Source organism: Lemur catta, chromosome 21 (assembly GCF_020740605.2).
Source record: "Lemur catta isolate mLemCat1 chromosome 21, mLemCat1.pri, whole genome shotgun sequence".
NCBI classification, from domain to species: Eukaryota; Metazoa; Chordata; class Mammalia; order Primates; family Lemuridae; genus Lemur; species Lemur catta.
The window spans coordinates 8,555,466-8,582,010 of record NC_059148.1 but is presented as its reverse complement, the minus strand read 5'-3'; the positions used below and the strand labels follow the sequence as shown (position 1 = coordinate 8,582,010).

The window sequence follows — 26,545 nt, the reverse complement described above, 5'->3', positions numbered from 1 at the left end:
GAGCAAAGTCACAGGCCTGTGCCAGGGACCCTACTGTGGCCTTGTTAGGGCCCCAGAATCTAACTGGAGCGGGCAGGGAGCGGCAGAAGCTTTGAGGGCACCCACTCCTTCCGAAGCTTGTACCTCTGAGACACATCCCAGGACCTGCTGCCTAGTTTCCCAGGGAGCCTGCCCTCAGGGGTAGCCTTCCCAAAGTGACACTTCTCTGTCTCATTGTATAGTTTCATTCAACTTCTAGTTTCCCAAACTGTGTTCCAGGGAAGCGGGCAGGGCTTGTTAGGGCCTCCAGGGTGGGGGAGGGGGTGTCCAGGAGGGGAGACTGAAATGCTGGGTGAGCTTCGGGTTTCTTTGCGGAAGCTCTCCTCAGAGCCTTACATGTTCTGGTGTGAGCTATGACTCTGCTGAGGCAGGGGGTCTGTGTCCGTGTCAAAACATCTCTGATCTGCCCCCTCACAAGGGTTCTGCCGAACAGTCTGGAAAGCTGTGTTGCCGAGCTCCTCCCCCGACAAGGTGAGGCATGGGTAGAGGCCGGAGGGAGCTTCCACCAACAGACCCCTCCTGTTTGGCGGCAGTGGGAGCGCAGGAAGGCAGAGCAGCCCACACTGGGCTTACAGGGTGTTTTCTAAACCTGGCATATGAAGGGGTCCAATGGGGCGCATGCTGCCTCTGTCTGGGACAAATGAGGGCTTGTTATGAGGAAAGGAACCAGGGCAGCCCTGGAAGCTGCCAGAGATGCACAGACACCATGTCCCGAGCTTGCGTGGAGCTGCTGAGCTGGGGGCAGGGAGCAGCATTCAAGCGTAGGGTCCACAGGGGGCCTGAGCAGGGGCTGGAGGCAAGGCCAAGGAGATTCCTGATTCAGACCCAGGGAGCACTGTTCCCAGCCCTCCTGCTCCACGGGCATCCCTTCTGCTGGAGCTCGGGCTGTCCAGGCCAGCCTTCCCTTGGGCCTCAGGGCCGCGCCCTGCTGTGCACACAGCTACTGTGAGCGTATACGGCCTGAAATGAGATGTGAGCATAGGACTGGGGCTATTCCCTGTGGTTTCAGACTGGTGGCCTTCCTCTAGACTGCCAGGGCAGAGCAGGGAACACTTGGGACATGTGTGCACAGGATAAGGAAGAGGTGGGGGGAGGGTGGGAAGAGCCCCTCAGATGCTCAGGGACACGGAACCCTCTGACATCACTGTACCAGCAAAAGCCCCAAGCTTCTTGCTCTGGAGAAAACAAAATGCCATTTTAATGGTTTCAGTGGCCCAAAGGACAACTGTCATGAGGCATTTGCATAGCACTGGAGCCTGGGTGAGGGGCAACGGGGCCGTCATACGAAGTAGGCAGCCAAGGCTGACATCTTGTCCTTGGGCCGCCTGGGGTTGGGCTTCCCCGGGGGCCGCCGGGCCCGGCCCCGCCCTCGGCCCTGCCTCCTCCCTGGCCCCCCACGGTGCATGGGGTGGCAGGAGGCCGCGTGCTTCAGCTCCACCAGCTCCTGGAAGACAGGGTCGCAGAAGACGCAGCCCATGTGCTGTGTCTCGTCGCCCGGGAGCGGGGACTTGGCCTTGTTGAAGTCCACGTCGAGCAAGGCAGCCTCGCACATGTTGCAGGTGTCAGCGGACACCCGCACACGGTGGGCGTTCTCGAAGCAGTGTGCCACCACGTTGCACTTGTTGCAGGCCACCTTCCACTTGGGGCCCGAGGTGGGGTCCAGCACCAGCACGCCACTCTCGCACTCCACGCACTGGCCGATGCCCAGCAGGCTCAGCGAGTGCTGGCAGGAGGGGTGCGTGCACTCGTTGCAGCCCATGCCTGGCAGGGAGAGAGGAGCCCTGTGACACACACCCGCTCCCTGCCCCCTGGGCCCACTCCCAGTGCCTCAAAATCCTGGGTCCTTCATTCCAGCAGAAAGTGTTCCTCTTGGCCTCGCTCTGGGGGACACCCTGACTCACGCTCCCCCAGGCTCCCAAAGCACCCCCCCACCCCTGCCGTTGCCATCACCCTGTCCTCAACTTTCAAGGCCCCCAGGGCTAATGCCTTCTGGAAGCTGCTGGAGGGCAGGGATGGGGCCTCACTCCCTGGCAGCCTGGATACAGATCCTACAGTAAGTGTGGGCAGATGCCTCGGTCCTGCTGGTTCCTGGCCTGTGGTACGGGATCACGACACCCCAAAAGGCTACACAGGGCATAAAGGGGCTAGCACAGCCATGTAGGAGCACATGGGGCCCCCACCAGACTCCTCGTTCCGTGCTCTCTGCCCTGCCTTGACATATGCTCTTCTTTCTCCAGCAGTGAGGACGCTGCTTGAGGGCGCACCGCTCCCTGGCAGGCCCCCACGCTGCATCCTCTCGCTTACCCCAGCCCAGGAGGGAGCACGGCATGCCCGCTGCCCAGATCCAGGCCAGTGGACTATGGTGAGCAGAGGGTGGCAGGCCTGTAGCTGAGGCCTGTGCAGTGCCCCAGCTGCACTGAGGGTCTCCTGTCCCAGTGCCAGTGTGGGATGGCTCAGGGTGAGGGGTCCCCTGGGAGCCCAGCCTGGTGCAAGACAGGGGCTGTTGCTGAGCAGAGCCTGCAGAACCCAGCGGGGACAGGAGGGAGCGGCCGGGCCAGGAGCTGCCGCACTCACCTTTTTTCATGTCTCGGAAGGGTGGGTGGTTGTAGCAGTAGGGGCACAGCGGGTAGCTCTTGCCCCGAGAGCCTGATGACCACAGCACCAGCTCGAAGTCATCCAGTGGGCAGCGGAGCTCCTTGTAGAGCTTGATGGTGCCGTTCTGGGGCAGCGTGTAGGTCTCATCGCAGTGGGAGCAGTGCAGGCGGCTGGGCTTAGCCTGCAGCAATGCCAGGGACGGGGTGGGAGGTCTCGGGGGCCACCCACTGGCCCACCTGCCTCGTTGCCCTCACAATCCAGAGCCAGTGCCACCTAATGCAGAATACGTAACGGGCGCAGCCAAGGGGCTCTCCACTCTGGGCCATGGGTCCCAGGACCTGGCTCCATGCGTGGAGAGAGGCAGTTCCGAACCCCCTGCGTGTGTGTTGCTACCCGTGACGGCCAGTGCGGTGGAGTTAAGGAAAAATAGACAACACGTGTTTAAGTGGCCCGATGGCTTCTGTGCTCCAGTGATCATGGGGACATTGTGGGTATTTGTTGGCAAAGGCTGCTTTATGTCTCTGAATCATTCTTATGTGACAACCGGGACAAAGAATATTATTCCTTGTTACCACCGATGATAAAGTAGAAGCCCAAAGTGGCAACATGACTTGCCCGAGTCAGTGCACAGGGCGCTGCAGGCCAGGACGGCGGTCGCAGCCCCTGCTCCCACCTACCTGGATGTACTTCATGAACCGGTGGCACTTCCCGCAGCGCGACAGGGGCTTGCCGGTGGCCGCCAGGGGTGAAAAGGACACCTCCATCAACTCATCCATGCCTGAGAGCAAGCAGAGTGCAGGGGTCACACCCTCCCGGTCTCCAGGAGAGGACCTCTGGCAGCCACCTCTTTGGCAGATGCCTTGGTGTGACCGGGTGGGCTGGAGGGAGAGGCCACCACACGTGGTTAAGGATCTGAGTGTGGCCACGTCCCTGCAGGTGGTGGGTTTCTACTGTCGGTGACAGAACGGCGGGGCAGCAGCTCCGTGTGGGGTTAACACAGCTGCTTTTGCCCTGACGGTAACCCAGCGGGAGGCATCCTCGCTCCAGCCTGTGACGTCATGGGGACCCGTTCCCCTGGGTGTTGGTGCCCTGATGGAGGTCCCCGGTGAGGGCAGGGAAGAGGTGGACCTACCGGCAATGGAGTCAACGAAGTAGTGGAACTTCCTCTTGAACACGTCCAGGGTGTGGCCCAGCACCTGGCGGTAGTCAGCCTTGCCCTGGGCGATCAGGTTCAGCTGCTTCTCAACGGCGCTGCGGATGGTGGGGAGCACCAGCTCGGCGTCTGTGAGCAGGCGGGCAGATGCTGCTGCGGCACTCGCCCCAGGGCCGCCCCGCCCAGCGGGCAGCTCTGGCTGGTCCTCCAGTGGGAAGGTACCAGGCCAGCTCCTGGGCCCCAGGCCTTTCCTGACTTCCCACCCAGAAATCTGGTGCAGAGCAGCCAGGGACCTCCTGTGTCTAGGACCACGTCAGAGGCATGCTCCCGGCCAGCCCCAAGCCAGCGCTGTGCTCCTCCATCTCCCACTGGCCTCAGGGGCACCTCCTGGCAACAGCCTATGTGCACCTGAGTGAGAACCCCAGGCCCAGGAAAGAGCCCCTCACCTCCCCTTTTGGCTCCTCTGCCTGCATCCGTCCCTCCTTCAAACACACCCTGGGCAGCCCAGGGGGTACTAGAGCTGGCAGTGGCCCTTGGGGAAGTGCACGTGGGCCCAAGGACTGTCTGGGGAGGCGGCAGAGCCCACGCCCAGGGAGCCCCGGCTGGCTGGGCAGGACTGAGGGACTCACCAATCTTGTAGTAGCCGTGCACCAGGACGATGCCCAGGTTGGTGGGCTTAAGCCGGCGCCCACTCTCCACGGTGACATAATTGCGCTGGCAGATGTTGTTGATGTGCACAGGGATGCTGGCATCTGTGCCTGAAACACACAGCAAGGCCCTGGTGTTCCTTGGCCCGCCGTGGGCATGTCCCACGGGACCGTGAGCTGTGGCTTCACCTCCACCTGACATGGGGCCCCTGGTTCTCAGCCCCTCCCTCGCTGCTCCTGGCTGCCCCCAGGAGGGAGGGCTGGGCCCTGTGCCGGGCACCACACCATGTGCCTTTTGTGTACTGGCTTGAGAACCCAAGGGTGGCCCCAAGCACAGGGTGCTCATTCCTGCTTTACAGTGCAGAGAGGCTCAGAGAGGTTAAGGAACTCTGCCAAGCTCACAGAGCTTATTCTGTGCCTGGTAAATGTCTCTTCTTTGGCTTCTCCTGCTTTGAACTTGTGGCACCTGCCCCCCCGAAACACAGAGGCACTTACAGGCTTGCTGAAGAGTCACCCCCCCCAAACCTGGCCAATTTTGCCCACTTCCTGTCCCCTGCCTCTGCCCTCTCTCCAGTGTCCCTCACGATCCCCAGGGCAGATCCCCAGTTCCAAGGATTCAGCTTCCCCACCCTGAGGTGCCTTCTTGGCAGAGAAGGTGCAGAGGAAGACGAGGCATTCTGACCGGCTTGCGCTGGCCACGGGGGCAGAGAGTAGACTCACGCTCCCTTGTGCACTTGCCAGTGCTGGCGGGTGACGCACCCTCCCGGAGGAACTCTGTGAGGGAGGGTCCCCCACATGCAGAACCTGGTGTCTAGGGGCTACCGAGCCTGCCGAGGTCCCCGGCTCTCGGCAGGAGGCCGGGATCCGAGGCCGCAGTGGCGGCTATGAGTGGTGCTGTGCCCCCACGCCCGAGCCTGTGGGCCCCACGGGCTCTGCAGCACAAGCCCGCTGCGTTCCTGCCCCAGCCCCCGGCGGCGGCTCTGGTCAGGCCCTTCTTACACATCCCTGTGCGCCTCTGCCACAGGGCTGCCCTCGACCACTTTGCTGTGCAGAAGGTAACACGGCCACCCTCTCCACTGTCGCACTCTTGTGCTGGTGACTGGGTCTGGCCCGCTGCCTGGTGTGCCGCTACCAGGAGCCACAGACATCCACAGACAGGGAGGGGCAGAGGACGCGGGGGCAGGGGGGGAGCAGTGCCTACACCCCACACTGGGCGGAGGGCTGCTATGTCAGGGCCCCTGCAGGCGCCCCAGGGCCCTGGGAGAAGCAGGCCCAGAGCTTCGCTCTCCTGCCAAGGCCACCATGGTGACCAGGGCCCCAGCATCAGGTGAGACTTTCCTGAAAGTCCACCTGCAGGACCACTGATGGAGCAGAGCCCAGGCACCCTCCCGTGCCTTCCAACTGGGGCAGCGAGACGGGCCGGGCAGTGCCCAGTGGAAGGAGCACTGCCAGGGGAGGAGGCCCCCAGTCATGTGAGACATCACCCATAGCCCCTAGGCCTGGGGACTGGGCAAGATCACCTCTCCTGCAGGGTGCGTGCACCAGCAACCACACTTTTGATCTGATGCACTCCCCTGGACTGCCCATCCTCACTTGGAAACTTTCTTGCTTATCCCGTGGGGAGTGCTGTCCCTGGGACAGGGACAGGCATCTTGGCTCCCCTCACTGGAAGTGGCTCACATGAGAGTCTGGTTTCCCTGTTGCCTGATTCTAGGACAGACCTGGGCTGGCTGTGTGGACTCGAGAGGACGTTGACCTGACTTTGGTTTTTTTTTTTTTTTTGAGACAGAGTCTCGCTCTGTTGCCCCAGGTAGGGTGCAGTGGCATCAACATAGCTCACTGCAGCCTCAAACTTCTGGGCTCAAGTGATCCTCCTGCCTCAGCCTCCTGAGTAGCTGGGACTACCGGTACATGCTACCATGCCCGGCTAATTTTTTCTAGTTTTGGTAGAGACAGGGTCTCACTCTTGCTCAGGCTGGTCTCCAACTCCTGAGCTCAAGCGATCGTCCCGCCTCGGCCTCTCAGAGTGCTAGATTACAGGCGTGAGCCACCGCGCCCGGCCTGATCTGACCTTTATGAATGGTCTGGCATCCTGGGCCAAGCCTCAGCCCCACGCGCATTAGTCAGCGTAAGCCGGCCCTGCAGTGCAGGAGGGCACACCTGGGCCTTCAGGGGAGGGCCAGTCGTGAGGGGCTGCCCACTGCAGTCTTGCCCACTTGGCTAGCCACACACTGGGTCAGCAGTCTCCAGATAGATGCTGGCCCTTGGACAGGTGCTGGGCTGGGTACAAAGGTCACCAGGCAGCTCTGCAGGTCTGGACTCCCACCCCCGCCCGGGAGGTGGCCCCGGCGCCGCACCCACCGATGCCGTGCTTCTCCATGAGCGTGATGAGCTCGGCCTCCGTCAGGTAGTCAGGCGGGCTCGTCTGCTTCTCCAGCACCTTCACCTCGCCCACAGGGAAGGTGTCGCCCCTCTGGCAGGTGGGCAGGCTCTCCTCCAGGGGCACGCTCTGCCACGGCATGATCTCTGTGAAGCCTGGAGAGGCATGCCACTGCCACTCAGGGTCCCCGGCCTGGGTGGCCCAGCCTCAGACCCTGGCCTCCCACCTCTGGATACGACGTGGAACGTCCCGCCTGCCTGTGAAGACGGGGAGGAAAGCTGCGGCCTGCAGTGTTACCTGGGGAGATGACAGTCCTCCCTGAGCAGGTGAAGAGCTCGGGCCCGATCCTGAAGGAGATGGTGCTCTGCAGGTACTTGCAGTCGTGGCTGACCGTGGCGATGAAGTGTCTGGTGATGTATTCGTAGAGCCGCCATGCGTCACCCCCTGCAATAAGCCCAGGGCTGTCACCTGGGAGCTGGTCAGGGGCTCTGGTGCTAAGGACCCCGTGGCATTCTCACTTGAGCAGCAGGGATGCCAGGCCCTGCTTGAAGCCCGAGAAAGGAGGAAGGAAAATGCACAGGAAGGAAAAGCCAGTCTCCTGGGCCTTGGTGGCTTCCTCTTGCCGGTGGCTCCCACCTCCCTGTACGACCTCCCGAAGCTACTACTGGTGGGACTGCCCTTCAGGCACCGGGTCTGTCCCTCCACCATCTAGTGACATGCCACCATGCCTTCCAACTCGGGCGGTGCAGTGGCTCCTGCCTCCGCCCACACTGCTGGCCCTTCCTTACATACCTGCTCCTGGCACGTGGGCCACAGGCACTGCCCACCGTAGAGCCCTGTCACTCTCTGCCTCGGTCCTATCCCACACCCCTACAGCCGTTTGCCCACTCGCCTCCCCTGACCAGCCACCTGCACCTGCTGCCACCTCTTTACCCCTGTCTCAGCCCAGAGCAAGATCTCAGTCTTAGGCAACCCCCTCACCACGGCTGCGGGCAGGGCAGGCAGGAAGGGAAGGAGCCCCCACATTGCCAGCGGGGCCTGCCACCGACCCTCTAGCTTCTCGCCCCTCCTCCCTGGAAGCATGAGGGGCGTGTGTGAGATACCTAATTCGGCCTCCGTGGCCGACCTCATGGGAGTGATGGGGGGATGGTCGCCAGCATCGTGGCCTTTCCTTGGACGGTTGATACCTTCCGCTAACAACCGCTTTACCTGAGGGAGAGAAGACAGGGCCGAGTCCGAGTCTGGGCTTGGCCACCCTCCCGCTGGCCCTGGGTTTGGCCAAAGTGCCCGAGCCGGTCCTGAGGTCTCAGCGACAAGTGTGTGCAGGGGCAGGCCCGACTCCACTCACGGTGTCGGCCCAGTAAGGGTGGTTGGCCTGCTGTCGCAGAGAGCCCTTCAGGTCGAAGTTTTCGGGGTAGTGGGTGGTCTCTGTCCGCGGGTAGCTGATATAGCCTTGCGTGTAGAGCCGCTCAGCTGTCTGCATGGCGTGCTGCGGCCCCATGCCTGCGACAGACAGGAGACTCAGCTGGCCCAGATGGTGGGGGCTGGCCAGGTGCCTGCCCATAGGCCTGTGCACTCAGGCTCTCCCCAAGGCAGCCAGCACCTCCCGGAGGGCGAGGGTGCCCTGAGCAGGTGTGGCCAGAGCACAGAGCTGCTGGCTGGGCAGGCGACCTGTGTCCCACAGCCTTGTCCAGGGCCGCGTCCTGCACCGTGAGGGTGGCCCAGCGTGGCGCCTGACGGGAAATGCTGCTCACCCTACCCCATGGAGCGCCCCCACAGTGCTCGTGGCCATGATGACGTGGCCTTCAGAGCGCCTCTCCCCAGGGTCTGGCCACAGAGCTGTAACCAGGCCATCACTCCACAGCCCCCTAAGGACCCTAGAGCCACCACTCTGAGAGGACACTGCCCACAGCTCCCCACGGGAGGGCCGCCAATGCCTAGAGGCCGAGGGTGGTCGGAGGGCGCCAGCTTTCTAGCCCAGCCCCTGCCTTGCTACTGAGGAAACAAGGCTCAGGGAGGCGATGCTCACCCCGTCCCAGCAGGTGACACCTGGCTGGGGCCTCTCCCCTGCCCCAGCGAAAGCTGCCCGAAGACTCTAACATCAGGATGTCCCCCTCAAGTAGTGGGCAACATTACCATTGCTATTGATAAAATGTGCTATTTCACGTCATTTGAGCCTTACGGCAACCTAGAGAGACAGGTAACGTCGGCGCCCCATTTTCTCACGAGGAAACTGAAGTGCGGGAGGCGGAAGGAAATGGCTGAGCTGGGACTGGGACCAGAGCTTGGCTGCGGAGCTGGAACTCCAGGTATAATGGCTCTGAGGGGACTCTGCTGAGCCAGGGACACCAAGGGTGGCCTTCCGCATGTTCTGCCCCCGCAGCAGCCACTCAGACACTGCATACGAGGAAACTGTCTGCTTTCCCCACATAAATTTAGGGGAAGCTGTTGGGCATTAACCAACAATCCACTGAGACAGGATCCTCTCTCCTGTTTGTTTTCACTTGTTTCTACTCTGGAACTTAAAGAGAAATGAAATTCTCGAGAGGCCCAGAACCCTTCCAAGCCTCGGGCATCGCATGGAGATGTGCTCAGCACTGGTGACAGCGTCGGCACCACCTGGCACCCCTGGGCACTCACTGCAGTGGGACAGAATGGGCCACCATGAGCCTGCCTCAAGGAGACTCTGGGGGGCTTTAGAGAATCGTCCCTACGTACCCAGAGAAGAGCTGGCCACACGCAGCATCTCCACAGTGTTCAGGGCCAGGGGCCTCTGCTTGGCCTTCTCTTTCTTGCTTGTGGCCTCCACCTGGAAGACGGGACCCAGAGAGGGATTTCTGAAGGGGAGGACGCCACCACAGAGGGAATGGAGATGTGTGGGCAAAGGGTCTGCTTCCATGCATGTGGTCTCCCTGCTTCAATAATCCACTCTTCTCAGCAGCCTGAAGACTTGATTCAGTATTTATTTAGAACTAGGAAGGGAAAAAGAATATCAATTCTGTTCTAGCTAGGAGAGGTAGTTTGTGCCCGTAATCCTGGTGACTCAGGAGGATCACTGGAGGCCAGGAGCTTGAGACCAGCCTGGGCAAGAGAGCGAGACCCCATCTCTACAAAAAATAAAAATATTAGCCGGGCATGGTGGTGCCTATAGCACCAACAACTCGGGAGGCTGAGGCAGGAGGATTGCTTGAGCCCAGGAGTTTGAGGCCGCAGTGAGCTAGGATTGTGCCAATTCACCCCAGCCTGGGTGACAGAATTAAGACTTTGTTTCTTTAAAAAAAAAAAGAGAGAAAAACTAGGTAAATGAGGGAGAATGAGGAACAGTCAGGAGAAGGGGCTGCAGATGTGAACCCTACAGAAGCTGTATCAGCAGGGCAAGAGGGTGGCGAGCAGGGCCGTCTGGGGGCAGCACCCACTCCTTGCTGCGGGGGGCAGGGCTGCTGTCTGGGCCTGTTAGTACTGCTATGTCTTCCAATTCTTAAAGAAAAGCTGGCAGTCAGGATTTTTATGTGGATGTCACAATTTTTGAGTGTTGGTAACTATTCTGAAATTTTTGTAAACACCATGCAGGTTAAATGGAGAGCAGCTGTGGGCTGCACTTGGCTGGCGAGCTACCGCGCTCCCCCTCCAGACCGAACGCTTGTCAGAAGAGACAGTTCTTTGTTTCGCCTATGGCAAGACAATCCAAACAACTCAACCCAGGCCTTTGCCCTTGCCAAGCCCACAGAGACCGGCCAGGCAGTGCCTTCTGGATTCCAGAGACAACGTGGGTGCTGGCACTGGGGCCCATTGTGTGTGCGCCGGTGGAGGCTGGGATCCAGCGAGGCTGGAGGTGGAGATGGGGGTCTCTGTGGGAATGTGATTAATGCTAACAGCACGGAGCAGCTTTAGGGGTTCCAGAGGCCTGGCAGCCTGCACGGTGGGCAAGAGGGCACTCAAGGAAGGCTGGAGGACAGGACAAAGGTGCCTGAAGGAGGCCAGGCTGTACCTCAATAACTCTGGTGGCTTTCATAGCAGTGGGGCACTTGCTACGATGGCCGCAGACGTGCCCCCACCCCATGCAGCCAGCCCCCCTCGCCAGGTCACATCACCCTCCTCCTAACAGCCAAGCAACATGTCCTTCCAATTCATAAAAACCCTGAGTAAGAAACAAAATGCCATAAAGGCATGAAAGCTGACTGAGGTTGGGATCTGGGACCTGTCCCCCGCTGGCTGTGACCTTGGGTGAGGGCATTAATGTGCACACAGGTCTCTCTACAGTTGTTAGCTTTAGACAGCTCTGTGTGAAATGGAGTCCTGCCACACACAGCAGCGCCCACGGGGTCACACGGACGGGGGCAAGTGGAAGGGGCCTGCCAGGGTTGCAGGTGGGGACGGTGCCTGGCGTGAGGCAGGCATGCAGCACACTGCAGCTACAGCAAGGGGCAGAAATATCTCAGCAGGAGTATAAGGGTCAGTGAGAATCCTCTTTCCAAAGGGACTGTGTTTCAGAAAGCAGGAGAAAGACGCAGCCCCGGTCACAGGCTACTCCTCCAGCCAGAGGCTTCCAAGGCCCAGCCCAACCCAAGGCAAAGGTGATAGGTGCGAGGGGAGCAGGCACACCTGGGCTTCCTTCTCCAGCTTTGTCAAGTTCAAAAACATCTGTGCGATCTCTCGGTCGAACACTCTCACTCGGTCCCAGTCCAACAGGAGAGATCTGTCTTTATCAGTGTTAACCTGCGGGAAGAAGAATGAGAGCTGAACACACAAGAAGTACCCGGGTGAGCCCATCACCAAGGAAAGAGCGGGGACAGATGAAGCTGGTCCTTGTCTAACGTCTCACAGCTGTACCTGTTCAGCTGAGGCTGAAGCACCGGAGCCCCTAGCTCCCACACCATCCCTGCCCACCCCCAGCTCCTGGCCGGCACTAGGTAGGCGCCCCGGGAGTCCCGGCCCCACGTCAACCAGAACAGCTCCGTATCATGCTTTGTATCTTATGGTGAGCTCCCGAGGAGGCTTGATGTGAAGGTTGCGTTTTAAAAAGTTTGGAAGCCAAGGGCCTCAGTCCAGTGCTTGGACCTGAACCCCACAGCTGCTGGCTCCCTCGGGGTGCCCTCACCCCGCACCGGCAGAGCTGAGCTAGTTCCCACTTATACAAATTTAACACATCCAGGCCCAGTCTAGTCCCACTGCCGTCCCGGAGGCTGGGGTCCCCCTTCCCCGGGCACCGCAGACCAGTGTTGGTGACAGCTGTCCCCGCTTCCACCCTCAGCCCAGGGCCTGTGGGATGACTCTGCTGAAGACTGTCAGAATCCATGCCCCATCCCGGGAAGCCGCAGCATGAAGAGAGAAGGGCAAGGAACCTTGGCCTGCAGCACCCAGTAGGTCTCCGGTTTGAAGGACTGGATTTTATCATGCCTCTCCACGCAGAATCCCAGGGTGGGAGTCTGACACGGCCCGAAGGAGATGAGAGAGCTGTCTAGGTCGCCATATTTCCCCTGGAAATATTTAGTCTGAAACCTGGAAGGAGTGGTGGGGTGGGGAGGGGAGAGAGAGATATTTTGCTCATGACTTCACTCAAGACACTATTAGTGGGGCATCGCGTGAGTCCAGCCTGGGGCTGGCGGTGGTGTGAGGGAGGTGGCAGGGGTGGTGGCTCCCACTTAGAAGACCGTGGAAGAGGCAGAGCGATCAAGGCCTTCAGGGAGGAATAGGGTGCGAGCACATGTGATGCAGAGAGGGGACAGAAGTTCCTGCCACCTCCGGCCAGGGAGCCTCCTATGCTATTCCGCCCACCGCACACCCTCCTAAGGACCCCAGAGTGCACACAAACACTCCTGTTTATCAGCCAGCAGCCTGTGGATCCCTGTCAGCTAAATACACAACTTCCTTCGGGGTTTTTTAAATGGTGGAACCGCCTACGGCTCATCTGGGCTCCAAGAGGCCAGGGGGCCGCAGATGGGGACCAGCAAAGGCAGGCTCTGGCCGAGGCAGGGCAAGGTGTGCCTGGACCCCCTGGGCGGCACGGCCAGCACCTGGTGAATGCACAGCCGATCCGCAGGTCCAGCTCCTGGCGGGCGTCCACCGAGAGCGCCTCGTTGTGGTCAGGCTCGCCCAGGCGGGCCATGGCGTTACAGATGTCCGTGTCTGTGATGGAGCTGAACCTGGCCCGGAACACCGTCTTCTCGCCACTGTGGGCCTTGTTCATGACAGGCAGAACAGCATCAAGGACCTGGGGGAGGGCGGCTGGCTGTGACCCACCTCCCAGATCTCTGCTGCCCACTTCCCACCCCACTGTGAGCCCTGGCTCCTTCCAGGGCGGGGCCTGCTTGTATGTGCAACCCCCTCTCCCACCCCTGCCAGACCCTCTCCCATCTCCCTGACTTCCCAGAAGCCTCCAGCCCCCACAACACCCTGCCACATGACCCCCTTTCCTCCCATCTACAAACACGTTCAAACACCCCTGTCTGACTACCACCTCTCTCCCTATCCTCCGCTTTCATCCTGCCAAATCAGAAAATACTACTGCTAAGCACTTAAGGGACCTTATAGTCCCCAAATCCATCCCATGTGACCCATCTCCCCTCCTAGGGGGATGTAGCGCTTGGAGAGGTGGGTGGGACTTTTAAGAGACTGGAGAAGTGTCAAGGAAAGAAAAACTAACGAAGAAGACAGGAAACAGGAAGGCATGGGAAGGCCTCAGGGGGCCCTGGCTTGCGGGTGGGGTCTGGGCAGCTCGGGCAGCACAGTGGGGTCCTAGAGCCAAGACTCACTAAGAAGGCTATGCAGTGGGAGGGGGGTCACCGCCGGAGCCTGGCCATGCAGCATCTTGATGGGGAAGCAGTGGTTTGTTTGTGAAGGGAGAAAGCTACCACCATTCCCCTTCCCGAGGTGCAAGGACCCCTGGGGAGGAGCAGCCCTGCAGGGAAGGGACGGGTGAGGGTGTCTGGGAAGGGACAGAGCATGATCAGGTTTGCTGAGGGCGCTGCACTGCAACGCTGGGTGCCCAAGCTCCCCTGTCTCACTGGAACATCTCCTGAGCCAGGGTGACAGCTGGGTGCAGAGACATGGGGGTGACCCGTAGGGAGCTAAAGACAGAGGGGCACCAGGTGAGACCTGCAGCCATGACCCATGCGAGGGTGCCATGGCCAAGCAAGCATGGGGCAAGGGAGCTGCTACCTGCTTCCCTGCAGGGCGGGCCCCTGGGGGTGGCTGGGAGGTGGAGCCATCATGGGAGGGGCAGAGGTGGGAGGTGGGAAGAATGAGGCCTGCAAAGCAGCTCAGTGCTGAGGCCAGGTGTTCACCAGCCTCGACTGAAGTTCCCTTAGAGGTGCCCAAACCCACCCGCTCCTCCAGATAGCCCCATTCTGAAATTTGCACCCACCTAGAAAATTCTGCCCAATGTTCGCTTATACCACGCATCCCCAGCAAGTGAAGTAACACCTGATCACCCCTCATGGAGTCTATGCATTTTCAAGTGTCTACAGAATTTCAGAATAAAGGTGGAGAAGGGCGTTTCCAAACCAATATAGTTTATTCCCTCCTCTGGCCCCAGGAATGGTGTGACTGCGTCAGTCTGGGGATGGTGGCAAAAAGGCCAAGAGCAGGGACCAAAGAGGGCTCCGTACTCACCTCAAAGCAAATGTTCTCCCCTTCCTTGTCGCAGTCCAGCCACAGCACGATGTAATCGCAGCCTCTGCCCTCCACCTGCCACACAGCACACGGTCACGCACACCTGCCGCAGGCCGGGCCCTGTGCCGCCCGAGCCTGGCGCTCCCATCCAGACAAGAGGCAGAGTCTGTGCCCAGGTGCCCGAGCCGCAGTCGGGGGCGGGTGCCCAGGCTGGGCAGGGAGCCAGCTGCAGCGAGGCTGCCTCAGCCACTCAGAAAAGAATTTAGTTCAGAACTGCTGGTTTTGAGCTAAAACATATATACAATTGCAATATGATCTTAACCCCCTAAAACTGCATAGAAAAAGGTTTAAAATGAAATACCCCTAAATGTTAACAGGAGTGGTTGTGGGGTAGTGTAATTATGAATGATCTTTTATTTCTACTTACCCATATTTTCCAATTTCCAATAATAGGTATGTATTTGCTTTAAAATTGGGGGGAAACCCAAACAATACACTATTTCACAAGAAGAGTGCTTGCTCCCAAGGCCAGGTGAGGCAGGTGCCACGGCTGGTGGTGTGGGGACGCCCAGGTCCGCAGGGGCCTTGTGGGCCAGCAGGGGGCGCTCACAGAGCGGGCAGGAGGCTGCCCGGGGCTGCCAGGAAGGCCCCTCTGTCCACGACGGGGATAAGGACTCCAGTCACAGTGGGCAAGGACGTCCGCAGCCGCCCGCTGTGCAAGGAGTAGGGCAGAGGGCCCGGGGTGCTCATGCCCAGCTGGGCCCACGCACCTGCAGGAACTTCACCATGTTCAGCTTGGGGTTAGCTTCCTTCTTCTCCGTCGGGGCTTGGCTGAACAGCTCTGCGGGGTCCACCTTGTCCCACTTGTTGTACTTTCCTGCAAGCCACAGCCACAGTGACACTGAATCACACTTCATGGCTCACAGGGTCTTGCCTTCTGAGACCGTCATAACCCCAGGAGGACAGTGGCTTCATCTCACAAATGAGGAGAGGGAAGCTTGGAGAACCATGTGCCCAGGGTCACCCTGACAGTCAGCAATGTCAATTCAGGCCTGTCGGTAACTCCTGCCCACCCGGCCTTCCTTCTGCTGGGCTGCTGAGCTGGTGCTCAACCCTGGTCACCTGCAGGAGCCATGCGGACTCTTGGCAGGGTTGCTGCTCTGACTTCGCTTCGGGAACTCCCTGTGGCTGGCAGCACCACTCCTGGGCTGGTTTGCTTTGCTGAGCGCTGGACCACCCACTCGTGCCTTCTCCTGCACTTTCATCCTGGATTTCTGTAACCCTCTCCCCCCACTCAGCACTTGACGGGGCACAACACGTGCTCAGTCGTACCCTGTGGAGGCCGATCTCTGGGCCTCATGTCTGGCACATCCGCCGACTTCCCTGCTTAAAGCCTGGCTCTCGCAAGCTCTTGTAGGCCCCATTTCTCACAGCCTGGGAGAATGGGGTCAGAGAGCCAAGTTCAAATCCTGGCTCTCCACCTGCCTGCTGGGGTCCAAATGCTCAGCCACACGACTCAGTTGCCATCACTGTCACTGCTGTCGTCACTGAGCAGCAAGAACAACTATTGAGGCTTTGCTGTGTGCCAGGCCCTGTGCTGAGTCCTCGCCCTTCACTGTCATCCTGAGTCCTTAGCAACCCTGGGAAGTAGATGGCACTTACAAGACCCATTTCACATGTGAGAAATGGAAACACACAGAGGTCCAGTCACTGCCTCAGGCCGGCAGCACAAGGAAACAGCCCGGGTCAGACTCCTGTCAACCACACAGCCCTGCAGCTAGACCTGGTGAGTCACTAATGCTGGCCCTTCCGAGGTGATGGACAGTAACGATACGAGGATGATAATGATAGCCACCAAATGATCGATGGACAACAGTCAACTCAGCAGGAGCAGCAGCCCTCTCTCAGATGCCTGCATAGGCCCAGGATGGGCCCTTCTGCCTGTCTGCACAGGAAGGCACACGGGGGATGCAGTGGCTAAGGGTGTTGCCATGATGGGGACCCAGGGCTACTGAGCACCAGAGCCTCGTTCTGGGCCCCTCACCCAGGGATCCCTGGTCACCACTCCATGATCTGCTGGCCTCATGATGCTTGGATTCTGGACAAACTTCTCCGCACAGAGGCATCCCCTGGCTCCAGCTGAAGCCTGGGCAGTGCCACGTAGGGCTCCCCTTAGCGGGATGGGGAGGGGGCTCACCCAGGAAATCCAGGGTCATCACATGACCACAGACGGACGTCATCTTGAAGCGCACCGGCTGGCCAGCAAAGGTCCCTGTGTACTCGTGGACTGAGCAGGCCCCGTTCAGCCCTTTGTGTGAGGACATGCTCCCTGGGGACGAGAAGCACACAGCGATGGCCGCTCCAGCGAGCTGCAGACGCCGTGGAGACCCCGGGCCCTGACGCTGCCTCTCGGAGGGCCTGGGTGCCCCCTCCCCAGAGCGCTCAGTGAGAACACTCCTCAGGCTGCTGAGGGGAACTGGGCACCGGCAGATTAAGCATGCTCCGGGGCACAGCATCTGGGAACAGCTGGCACGTGTGCTTGCTACGCAAAGCCTGGGACCTGGAGAGATGGGAGCAGATATTCTCGGGCTCTTTCTCTGCATTTCTGTTTTCACTCAATTCGGTCTCTGCCTCACTTCATTCACACTGTACTCGTAGGTTACCAGGGATCTCCTAAATTATCAAATCCCACGGTGTCTTCTCCCCCTCCACTGATGGCCCCAAAGCCATACTTGCTTGGCCTCTGGGGACCGGGCACCGCTCCTTGGTCTCCTCTGCCCTGAGAACCACACCCTCTCAGCTCTACTGGGGTCTCTTCCTCCCCAACCACTAGACCAGGGGGTGGTCAAATGGATGCTGCCGTTTCTGGGTACCAACACACAAATACCCTTTCCATTTGGAGGAAATTCAAAGATAGGAGGGGAAACAGAACCCCACCAACCACCCAGTGGCCAGAGTGGGGGCCAAGGGCAGACGTGCCCTCTCCAACTCCTGGTAGCTTGGCCCATCAGCTACTCTTAAGTGACATGAGGTCCAGAAGGCAGTGGTGAGTATCTCGTGTGACGATGTCCAGCGCATGGCCTCCTCAGACTTAGACTGGGGGTGGGGGTGGGGTCCTGGCTGTGTCTTCTCCCTTCCAGGGTTGGTTTCTGCTGCTTGTGACCAACAGCCCTGATTGGCACAGCACTCTGACGAGGACTGCACCTTCCTCTAATTGCAAACTGGGCTTCCATCCTTTTGGGAGCCCAGCCACGGCACCCGCCAGGTGGAAGCAAATGCACCTCACAGTGACTAGCAGCGAGGCGCTTCATTAACTGGCCCAAACCCAGTGTACCCCAGCCAGAGTGGGGTAACACCTAGGGTGCTACGTCCCGTAAGGCACAGACAACCATGCTCACAGACCAAAGCAACACAGCGTAGGGCTGGTCTTTCCTACCTCGAGAGAGGATTTTGGCGATGGACTGCGCCAAGGACGGCTTTTCTGCAACCATGAGCACAGTCTTCATCTTCCCTCAGCCCGCAGGCTCCAGCTTCCGGACAACGGCGAGGAAAAGTGCAGAAACTGCTCTTCTGCAGCCCAGCGCCACGGTCGGCGTGACTCCTAAAGACAAGAACAGACACTCAGGAAACAACAACGGCTTCCCACGGAACCTATCCCACTCACAAGGACACTCATTTTAACAAACAAAACAAGACAAACCTGAGGCAAGGATTAGAAAAATTAGGGAAACCTGAAGACACCTGACATATAAACAACCAGGTCACCTGAAGGGGCTCAGAGATCCACTGGGAATTTGGCTTCATTTGGGGGAAGCTGAAGTGGCCCCAATAATCTCGAGGCAATTTTGTCCCTAAAGCCACGCTGGGAAGATGCTGGGGCCTATGTACCCGGACTGACGGCCAGGGCAGGGGGACACCTGGCTCTCCTCCCCGGGCTGGTGGGTCAAGGGGCCCTTCACATCTACCTTCCTGCCTTCCCCACTCCACTTCTCACTCTGCAGGCCATGCTCTGGCCAAATTAAATTGGACACCATCGTCTAAGGAAAAATACATTCGAAGCCTCTGTGCCTACATCCCCTTGCTGGAAATATTCCCCGAGGCCTGGAGGGTACAGCTGGGCTGCCCACAGGCCCGGCTCAAGTGCTGACCCTCCCTTACGGGGCTCTCCCAACACCCTGGGCAGGATGAGTCGGCCTCTCCTGTGCCCACAGCTCTCGTCCGAGGTCTCTGTTCCAATGCACGGCACGCCATGCCGTGGTCAGTGACTGCCTCACCCCCAACAGGACACACGAGGCTTTACGTCTGAATCACTGATGGCATTTGCAACAGCTTTCTCTGCCTGGCACACCTTTGATACCTGCTGGCCGAGTAAAAGAAAACCATACGGCAGTCCCAGCTACTAGGGAGGCTGAGGCAGAAGGATCGCTTAAGCCCAGGAGTCTGAGGTTGCTGTGAGCTAGGCTGATGCCACAGCACTCACTCTAGCCCGGGCAACAAAGCAAGACTCTGTCTCAAAAAAAAAAAAAAGAAAACCATACGAACCCTTTCTGTCTTTTTGATCATTATAAATACAGCACTGGTGTTTATAAGCATAGCATTATATACATATATTTTTAAAAGGCTTGTATTGAGACAACTGGGCAAGCTTCTGAGGAAAAAAGTAAAGTTAGACTCCTATTTCATAATTCACCAAAACATATTCCAGATCTAGCAAAGATTTAAGTAAAAAAATGAAATCAGAAAAATACTAGGAAAAAACATGAACTTTTAAAATAATCTCAGTATGAAGAAAAAACACCTAAGTATTTCAAAACTCAGGAGCACTTGAAACATGTTTAAAAGCATTTGGTTTCCTTTTCTGTGAACTATCTATTCATATTTTTTACCCACTTTTTTCAGTTGGATTGTTATTTTCTTATTCTTAGGAGTTGTTTATATAATGAGGAAATGTGATATGAAATGACATCCACCAATACTCACCAAAGAAAATTAGAACTTCGATGAGCTTTTACTCATCTCCCTAGCAGAGACCCAAAGTCTGCACACACAGCGGATGAGGGTGTGGGGAAGTTAAACTGGAACAGCTCCTATGCAGGGCAATCTGAAGATACCTCCCAAAACTTCAAGCGCACATCGCCTGCAATGCCACTGCTAGGAATGAATTATTCCAGTTATTTATTGAGCACCTACTATGTGCTCAGGCCAGTCTTGGGTGCAAGGAATAAAGCAGCAAGCAAGACCAGGTCCTGTCCTCCCAGAACCCACTGTAGGGCTGGGGAGTTGGCATGTGGGAAGGGGAGGGACAGGGCAGGGCTGGGCTGGTGACACCTGGGAGAAGAGTCCAGGCAGAAGGACCAGGGGAGGTGAGGCCTGAGGGGGAGACACTGGGCGGGATGGAGGGACGGCGAGGAGGCCAGACGGGCTGGAGGGAGCAGGGGCATAGAATGTGGGGCCTCCGGGCCTTGGACCAGCCCCAGGGGAGCCGGGAGACAGCAGAGTCCACACGGGTGGGATGACCTGACTTCAAGTCTTAAAGGGACATCTCTGGCTGCCACACAGGAGGGTGACTGGGCCCTGGGTGGAGGCTGCCAGAGTCTGGGCGGGCCTGGGATGGGGGAAAGCAGGCAAGTCAAGAACGACTTTGAGGCTGCGGGTTAGGCATGAAAGGAAGGAAACAGCAGCTCCGAGTAGAGCCGCGGGAGCACGGTTCAGGCGTGTGACTGTGCACTGGTGGACGCCTGAGGAGCCAGCGGGGGGAGGGGGGGGCATCGGTCAGGAGGGGTGAGGGTCCTGGAAAAGAGCATGGCAGGGCAGCCACTGCCATGTCAAAGGCTACTGACAGGCCGGGCGAGGTGGTAGCTGAGACCTGACCATGGGGGTCTGCCAAAGTGACAGGTGATGGCCAGGGGGGTGAGAGGCAGCCAGTCAGCCAAGGGCCTGGAGAAGAGGGAGGCCGTGTCCAGTCAGAGCAGGGGCGGCGACACGGTCACACATCTCTGTGCGGAGGAGGCTATGCACTGAGGGGGACAGGTGGTGCTGGGGACCGGCCCGTAGCAGGGGAAGGGCTGGATTTAGATGGGATAGGCCAGGCGAGTAGGAAGGAGAGGGAGTGGGCAGGGGTGCAGGGGAGCAATTACAGGGACAGACTCAACTCTGAGATGGGTGAGGACGGAGGTGCAGGCGTGGGGAGGGCCCATGCAGGGTGTGCTCTGTGGGGTCCAAGAACTGTAAAGTGGGAGTCAAAGGAAGCAATCCCGGGTGGGATGCTAGGGCGGGGACTGCAGGGGGCTCAGGCAGTGCTGACCCAGGGAGGGTGAGGGCCCCAAGATGGGTAGAGGACGAGGTCACCAGGGGAGAAGTGGCCACTGAGTTTGGTGGCAGGCCCTGGTAAGACTGTCCATGTGGACAGAGTCATTAAGAGGCAGGACAGGGCAGCATTGGAGTGACCTCAGCCCAGACAGTGGAGCCTGTGACTAAACACAGCCTGGGTAATTCTCTGCAGTATTACGGTTCATGATAAAAGATGACAAACAACCTCGTGTCCCTCAGCAGGAAACGGTTAAATGGAGGTATGGCATTTACACACAATGGAACGCGCGGCAGCGTTAGAAAGGAACGGACCTGCTCAGTGAACAGTGATGTGAATCAGATCACCGAGATAAATTATGTCAAGGAAGTTGGGTGTATGATGGTGCGTACAGAGCGCTGCCATCTGTGATCTCGCACACGTGCGTGCACACGCACACGCCTGTTTACAAAGAGCAGACTCGTCTGGGTAGAACTCAAAACAAAGCAGCGGCCTGGGGGTGGGGGTGACAGGGCTGCAGGCCTCCTGCTCACCACGTTCGCTTTTACATTTAGGGCTGTGGACACAGGTGACTAATCAAAAAGAACTAAGACAATGGATTTATAAAGGAAGAAAAAGTAAAGCCCAGGCCGGGCGCGGTGGCTCACGCCTGTAATCCTAGCACTCTGGGAGGCCGAGGCGGGGGGATCGCTCGAGGTCAGGAGTTCGAGACCAGCCTGAGCAAGAGCGAGACCCCGTCTCTACTAAAAATAGAAAGAAATTATATAGACAGCTAAAAATATATATAGAAAAAATTAGCGGGGCATGGTGGCACATGCCTGTAGTCCCAGCTACCCGGGAGGCTGAGGCAGGAGGATCGCTTAAGCCCAGGAGTTTGAGGTTGCTGTGAGCTAGGCTGACGCCATGGCACTCATTCTAGCCTGGGCAACAGAGTGAGACTCTGTCGCAAAAAAAAAAAAAAAAGAAAAGAAAAGAAAAAGTAAAGCCCAAAATACAACAGAGGGCTGGATAGGACATCATTAAGAAAGGATGCCAACAGAGCTTCCTTCACTTTAGCAGCTTCTGTCCCTCCTCACCATGTGCACAAGTGGCCCCAGGGCTGAGGTTTAAAGGAGACCCAGGGACTCCTCTTCTCCCACCCGGAGAATCCAGAGGGGAAAGTGGCAGCAGAGGGGGATTGCTCTGGGAGAGCTTCCGAGTTTCCCACCCCTGCCAAGGTAGGAAAAAAGTTTTGTCCTAAAATGTTTCATCAGATTGTCTCATGTTTGTGTCACAAAGTAGCCAGCAATTATGAGCTGTCAACCCTGTCCCCTGCTGTAAGAGACCACAGGACCATAATGAAATCAGTAATCTCTATAAGAAAGCTGCCCTGAATAAAACAATTTGCTTTTTTCCTCCAAAATAATACCTGGATGTTCCCCCTAAATACACAATTGGGCTGGGCGTGCTGGCACACACCTGTAAACCCAGCTATTCGGGAGGGTGGGGCAAGAGAATTGCTTGAGGCCAGGAGTTTGAGACCAGCCTGGGCAACATAGTGGGACCCCCATCTTTAAAAAAAAACCAAAACAACCCTAAATGCACAATCATCCCAGAGAAAAAGAACCGAGCTCACTAGGATGATGGTGCTGGCAGTCTGCAGATGAGCTCACCGGCCTGTGACAGCTCCACGTGCATCTCATGCTGCCCTGCTACGCACTCCCCAAGCCCTCCCTCCCTGTGTATCGTGGCTGTTCCTGCCTTGGGGCCTCTGCCTAGCCACCTTGTCCCATTAGTCTGCTTCCTCTGACCTCCTGCAGCCCTTCTCAAAGACCACACCTGGTATCATCGGTCTGGTTCCCCCATGATCATGTCTAGTTCATTGTTGTATCTCTGGCACCCAGCAAGCACTAAATGCTTGCCGAATTAATGAAAGAACAACAAAAGCTGTTGTGACTTGGCCTCTGCTTTCCATTCTGGGAAAATTTTGGTCCTACCAAAGTCAGAGACCCAGAAATGAGGTTTCAAGGAGACCCAGGGACTCTCCTTCTCCTACCCCAAGAAGCCAGAGGACAGAAGGGAAAACTGGCAGCAGAGGGGGACTGTTCCTTGAGAGCTTTTGAGTTTCCCGTCCCTTCCAAAGTAGGAAAAAAGTTTTGTCCTAAAATGTTTCCTCAGATTTTCTCATGTTTGTGTCACAGAGTAGCCAGCAGTTGTGGCATAGTGATGACATGCCAGGCACCAGGCAATCCTGCCAGCACCCTTGGGAGAGGGTGCTGCCATCATACTGGCCTACAGTGGGAACTGCAGGCTCAGAGAGACCAGAGCCTGACTGGCAGGACATGGATTTGAACCTGGGCCTGTTTGTTCTAGAATCTGCGCTCTAAACCTGATCCTGTCCAGCCTCCATGAGCATCCTGAACAGAAGAGCAGCCCTGCTTTGCTTCCCTGTAGCATCTACCACCATGCATGATATAGCCTCCATCTACTTATTTGGTTCTTGTCTCGCAGCTCCTAGAACATAAGGAAACTCCGGGAGAACAGGGGTTTTGCTTTGTTCACTCTAATGGTAAGTAGATGGTGAGAACATACTGATGGAATATATAATACAGAGTAATTGTACCTGCAAAGCGAAGAATAAAAATGCTTTTAAATCTCTGAAATTTAAAAACTGACTTTAAATCTGTAAGAGTATTGCAAACACTTCTCAATGTTCTTTTTTCCCATGGTGTCAAAGTTTCTGGAAATTTCATATCTCCACTATTTCCCTTTGCACCTCAGATTCTAAGTTTTTCGATAAACAACAGATTGACAAGTCCCTTCAGAGAGAAACATTTTGCCTTAGCATCTTAAAGGGGATCACCTCATTTACCCAGGGACAGGGATGAAACCAGGCAGTTTACACAAAGGCATGTCTGTCCCCATTTCAGATTGCCTGTCTACCTGTCAGACTGTGCAGTTGTTATTCATGTGTGATACACACCTGTCTTCAATAGCTTTGTCTCTAAAGACATAAAAGTTCTAGTTCGGCCGGGCACAGTGGCTCACGCCGGTAATCCTTGCACTTTGGGAGATCGAGGTGGGAGAATTGGATTGCTTGAGCTCAGGAGTTTGAGACCAGCCTGAGCAACAGCAAGACCCCATGTATACTAAAAATAGAAAAAGTTAGCCAGGGTGTTGTGGCACGTGCCTGTCCTTTTAGCTACTCGAGAGGCTGAGGCAAGAAGATGGCTTGAGCCCAGGAGTTTGAGGTTGCAGTGAGCTACGATGATGCCATTGCACTCTACCCAGAGCAACAGAGTGAGACTGCCTCAAAAAAAAAAAAAAGTTCTAGTTCAACACTTTATATTAATACTTTAGTGCTGCATAAGTACTTTGTAATCTTTTTTTTTTTTTTTTGAGACAGAGTCTCACTCTGTTGCCCAGGCTAGAGTGAGTGCCGTGGCATCAGCCTAGCTCACAGCAACCTCAGACTCCTGGGCTCAAGTGATCCTCCTGCCTCAGCTTCCCAAGTAGCTATGACTATAGGCATGTGCCACCACGCCCAGCTAATTTTTTCTTTCTATTTTTAGTTGCCCAGCTAAGTTTTTCTATTTTTAGTAGGGACGGGGTCTTGCTCTTGCTGAGGCTGGTCTTGAACTCCTGACCTCAAGCGATCCTCCCACCTCGGCCTCCCAGAGTGCTAGGATTACAGGCACGAGCCACCGTGCCCAGACTGTTATGTTCTGAATATCACAATTTTATTGGAGAAAAAACATTGCTTCCTTCAAGGGTCTGGAATCATAATGGAATACTGGGGAAAGGGGTCTTGGCAGCCATTGGTACAACCATTTCAAAGAAGAAGAAGAAGAAAGGCTCAGAGAAAGTGATTTTCCAAAGGTCACCTGTGAAATTTGCCAAGTGGGGACTGAAACTCATGCTTTCTGACTCCCAGCCAGGGACACTTTTCTTTAACTGGACCAGGTTCCATCTCTTAAAAATGTCTGCAATCTTAACTGTGATTAATTTTCTGTGACTAACCTTGGAGCTCCCCATTATTCCATTAAGGCACATCTTCCATTTCAAAATGGAAACCCGTAAGAACAAAACCTGAAAGCAACAGTTTGCAAGCTTCATTTACACACCATCATCACACTTTTGCCATACCAACATTATTATTCACTTTGAGTTCTTCCTTTTTATTTTTAAGCTTAAATACATAAAAATGGCCAGAAAAAGGTTCTTCACAAGTAACCTAGTTAGTACACCAGGTTCGATCTTGTTGCCCTGCAAAGCTCTGTGTCTGCAATTTGTCCTAATTTAAAAAGGGAGATTAGCAAGTGCTTAGCAATTGCTAATTGTTGACAGGGAACACCCCAAATTGGGACTATAATTAGGAGGACTGAAAGTGAATTAAAGAGGGAGTAGCAGGTTAGCCTGTTAGTACCCTGTCAGCTCTTACCAACAGTATGTGTGTTTTGGGGACACTGCAAATATAGAAATTTCCTTTCATGTTAGCGTCTTATGGACCAGCGGATGTGGCTAGGGAGTGGAGGCCTAAATTCCAAGGATTTTCCACCTTAGTAACTTTACCAAACACCTACAGAATCAGGAAAAGAGAGAAACAATGACCATTTCTTAAGCTCCTCCTCTGTACTAGGCGTGCCAGAGCTATAAACACTACTTCATTTAATTTTGCCAACAACCCTATAAGGCAGGCATTTTAATTTTTTAAAAGCATGCGTAAATTGACGTTCAGAACACTGCTCACTGCCATCAAGCCCAAAGGCGAGAGGGATAAAAAGGCAAGAGGAGATCATCTTCTTCCCTTTCACCTCTGCTAGAAATTACTGCCCTTGGATTGTAGCTAATTTCTTTACAAAGTATCCTCCCTCATGTACAGGTAACAGGTCAGAGAACCCAGGTGCCCTCACGACCGAGCCAGAGCCCAGGAGGCAGACAGTGCGAGTGGAACCTGCCTGGGCGTGGACCGCGCCGCCCTGGGCCCCGCCGCTGCACAGCCTCCCTGAGCCTCAGTTTCCCTACCTATGAGATTCGGACAAGAGGTGTGGGAGGGTTTGCTGAAGAAGAGCAGTAACCGCAGCGCCTGCCCCCGCCAGGCAGAGGACTAAGCGCTGTCCCATCACCCCTTCCCCGAGTCCCACAGCAAGTCCCGGGGGCGAGGGTCACCCCAGCTAGGCAAAAGGCGACGAGAGTGGAGAGCCCGCGCCCCAGCGCGGGGGGCCGCACCCGGCCCGCATTCAGGAAACACGCCCGGAAAAGGCCCGCTCTTGCCGCTTCTCTGACCTGCCCAGCGAGAGGCCCTTCGCCCGCTGCTCTCCCGCAGCCCCACGGGGCGCTGTGCTCCGCCTTTTGCTCCCGGGGCGGCCGCCGGCACCCCTACTTCCGGGTCCAGCGCTTCTGGCGTCCCCGCCTTCTGCGCGCCAGCGTCTGCCCTCCGGCTCGCGCGCGCTGGCGTCTGCGGGTTCCGCGGCGAGCGCGTTCCGGGCGCCGCCGCGCGTTGGTCCTTCCGGGCGGGGACCGCAGGGGCTCCCCAGACTTCCACCCGTCTCCGCTGCTGTCCGCAGAGTGTCACCGAACCCTGCCCGCCACAGGGACACAATAATGATAATTTTCATTACAATGATTATGAAAACTGGCATGAAAATATTTAATATCTGCTGTTAATTAAAATAATAAAAAACTGCAGATGTGTGTATAGCAAGCTTCCCTCAATGCTATAGATATTTTTTGTATGTTACAGCATTAGGATTATAGGTTTATTTTCATGATATTATTTTAATTTATTTTACGTAATAACACACGTTTCCTTTGCTCCCTGTAGACGCTTCCCC

General features: G+C 56.7%; 1 protein-coding gene across 2 annotated transcripts; it reads right to left on the bottom strand.

Moving 5' to 3' along the window:
- Nucleotides 1-1,213: 1,213 nt before the first annotated feature.
- On the bottom strand, nt 1,214-26,137 carry TOP3B (DNA topoisomerase III beta). 2 transcript variants are annotated; one of them, XM_045535115.1, is made up of 18 exons: nt 25,998-26,137; nt 17,862-18,026; nt 16,623-16,754; nt 15,196-15,302; nt 14,426-14,500; nt 12,829-13,025; nt 12,157-12,313; nt 11,417-11,530; nt 9,533-9,623; nt 8,163-8,317; nt 7,918-8,023; nt 7,112-7,258; nt 6,796-6,969; nt 4,417-4,545; nt 3,767-3,916; nt 3,312-3,412; nt 2,614-2,815; nt 1,214-1,800 (listed from the first exon to the last, which is right to left on the bottom strand). In XM_045535115.1, the coding sequence occupies exons 2-18, from the start codon at nt 17,929-17,931 to the stop codon at nt 1,319-1,321; spliced, it is 2,589 nt and encodes an 862-aa protein (XP_045391071.1). In that variant the 5' UTR covers nt 17,932-18,026; nt 25,998-26,137; the 3' UTR covers nt 1,214-1,318. The 2 variants fall into 2 exon arrangements, with proteins under 2 accessions (XP_045391071.1, XP_045391072.1); XM_045535116.1 differs by lacking the exon at nt 25,998-26,137 and having other exon boundaries at nt 17,862-18,719.
- Nucleotides 26,138-26,545: the final 408 nt, after the last annotated feature.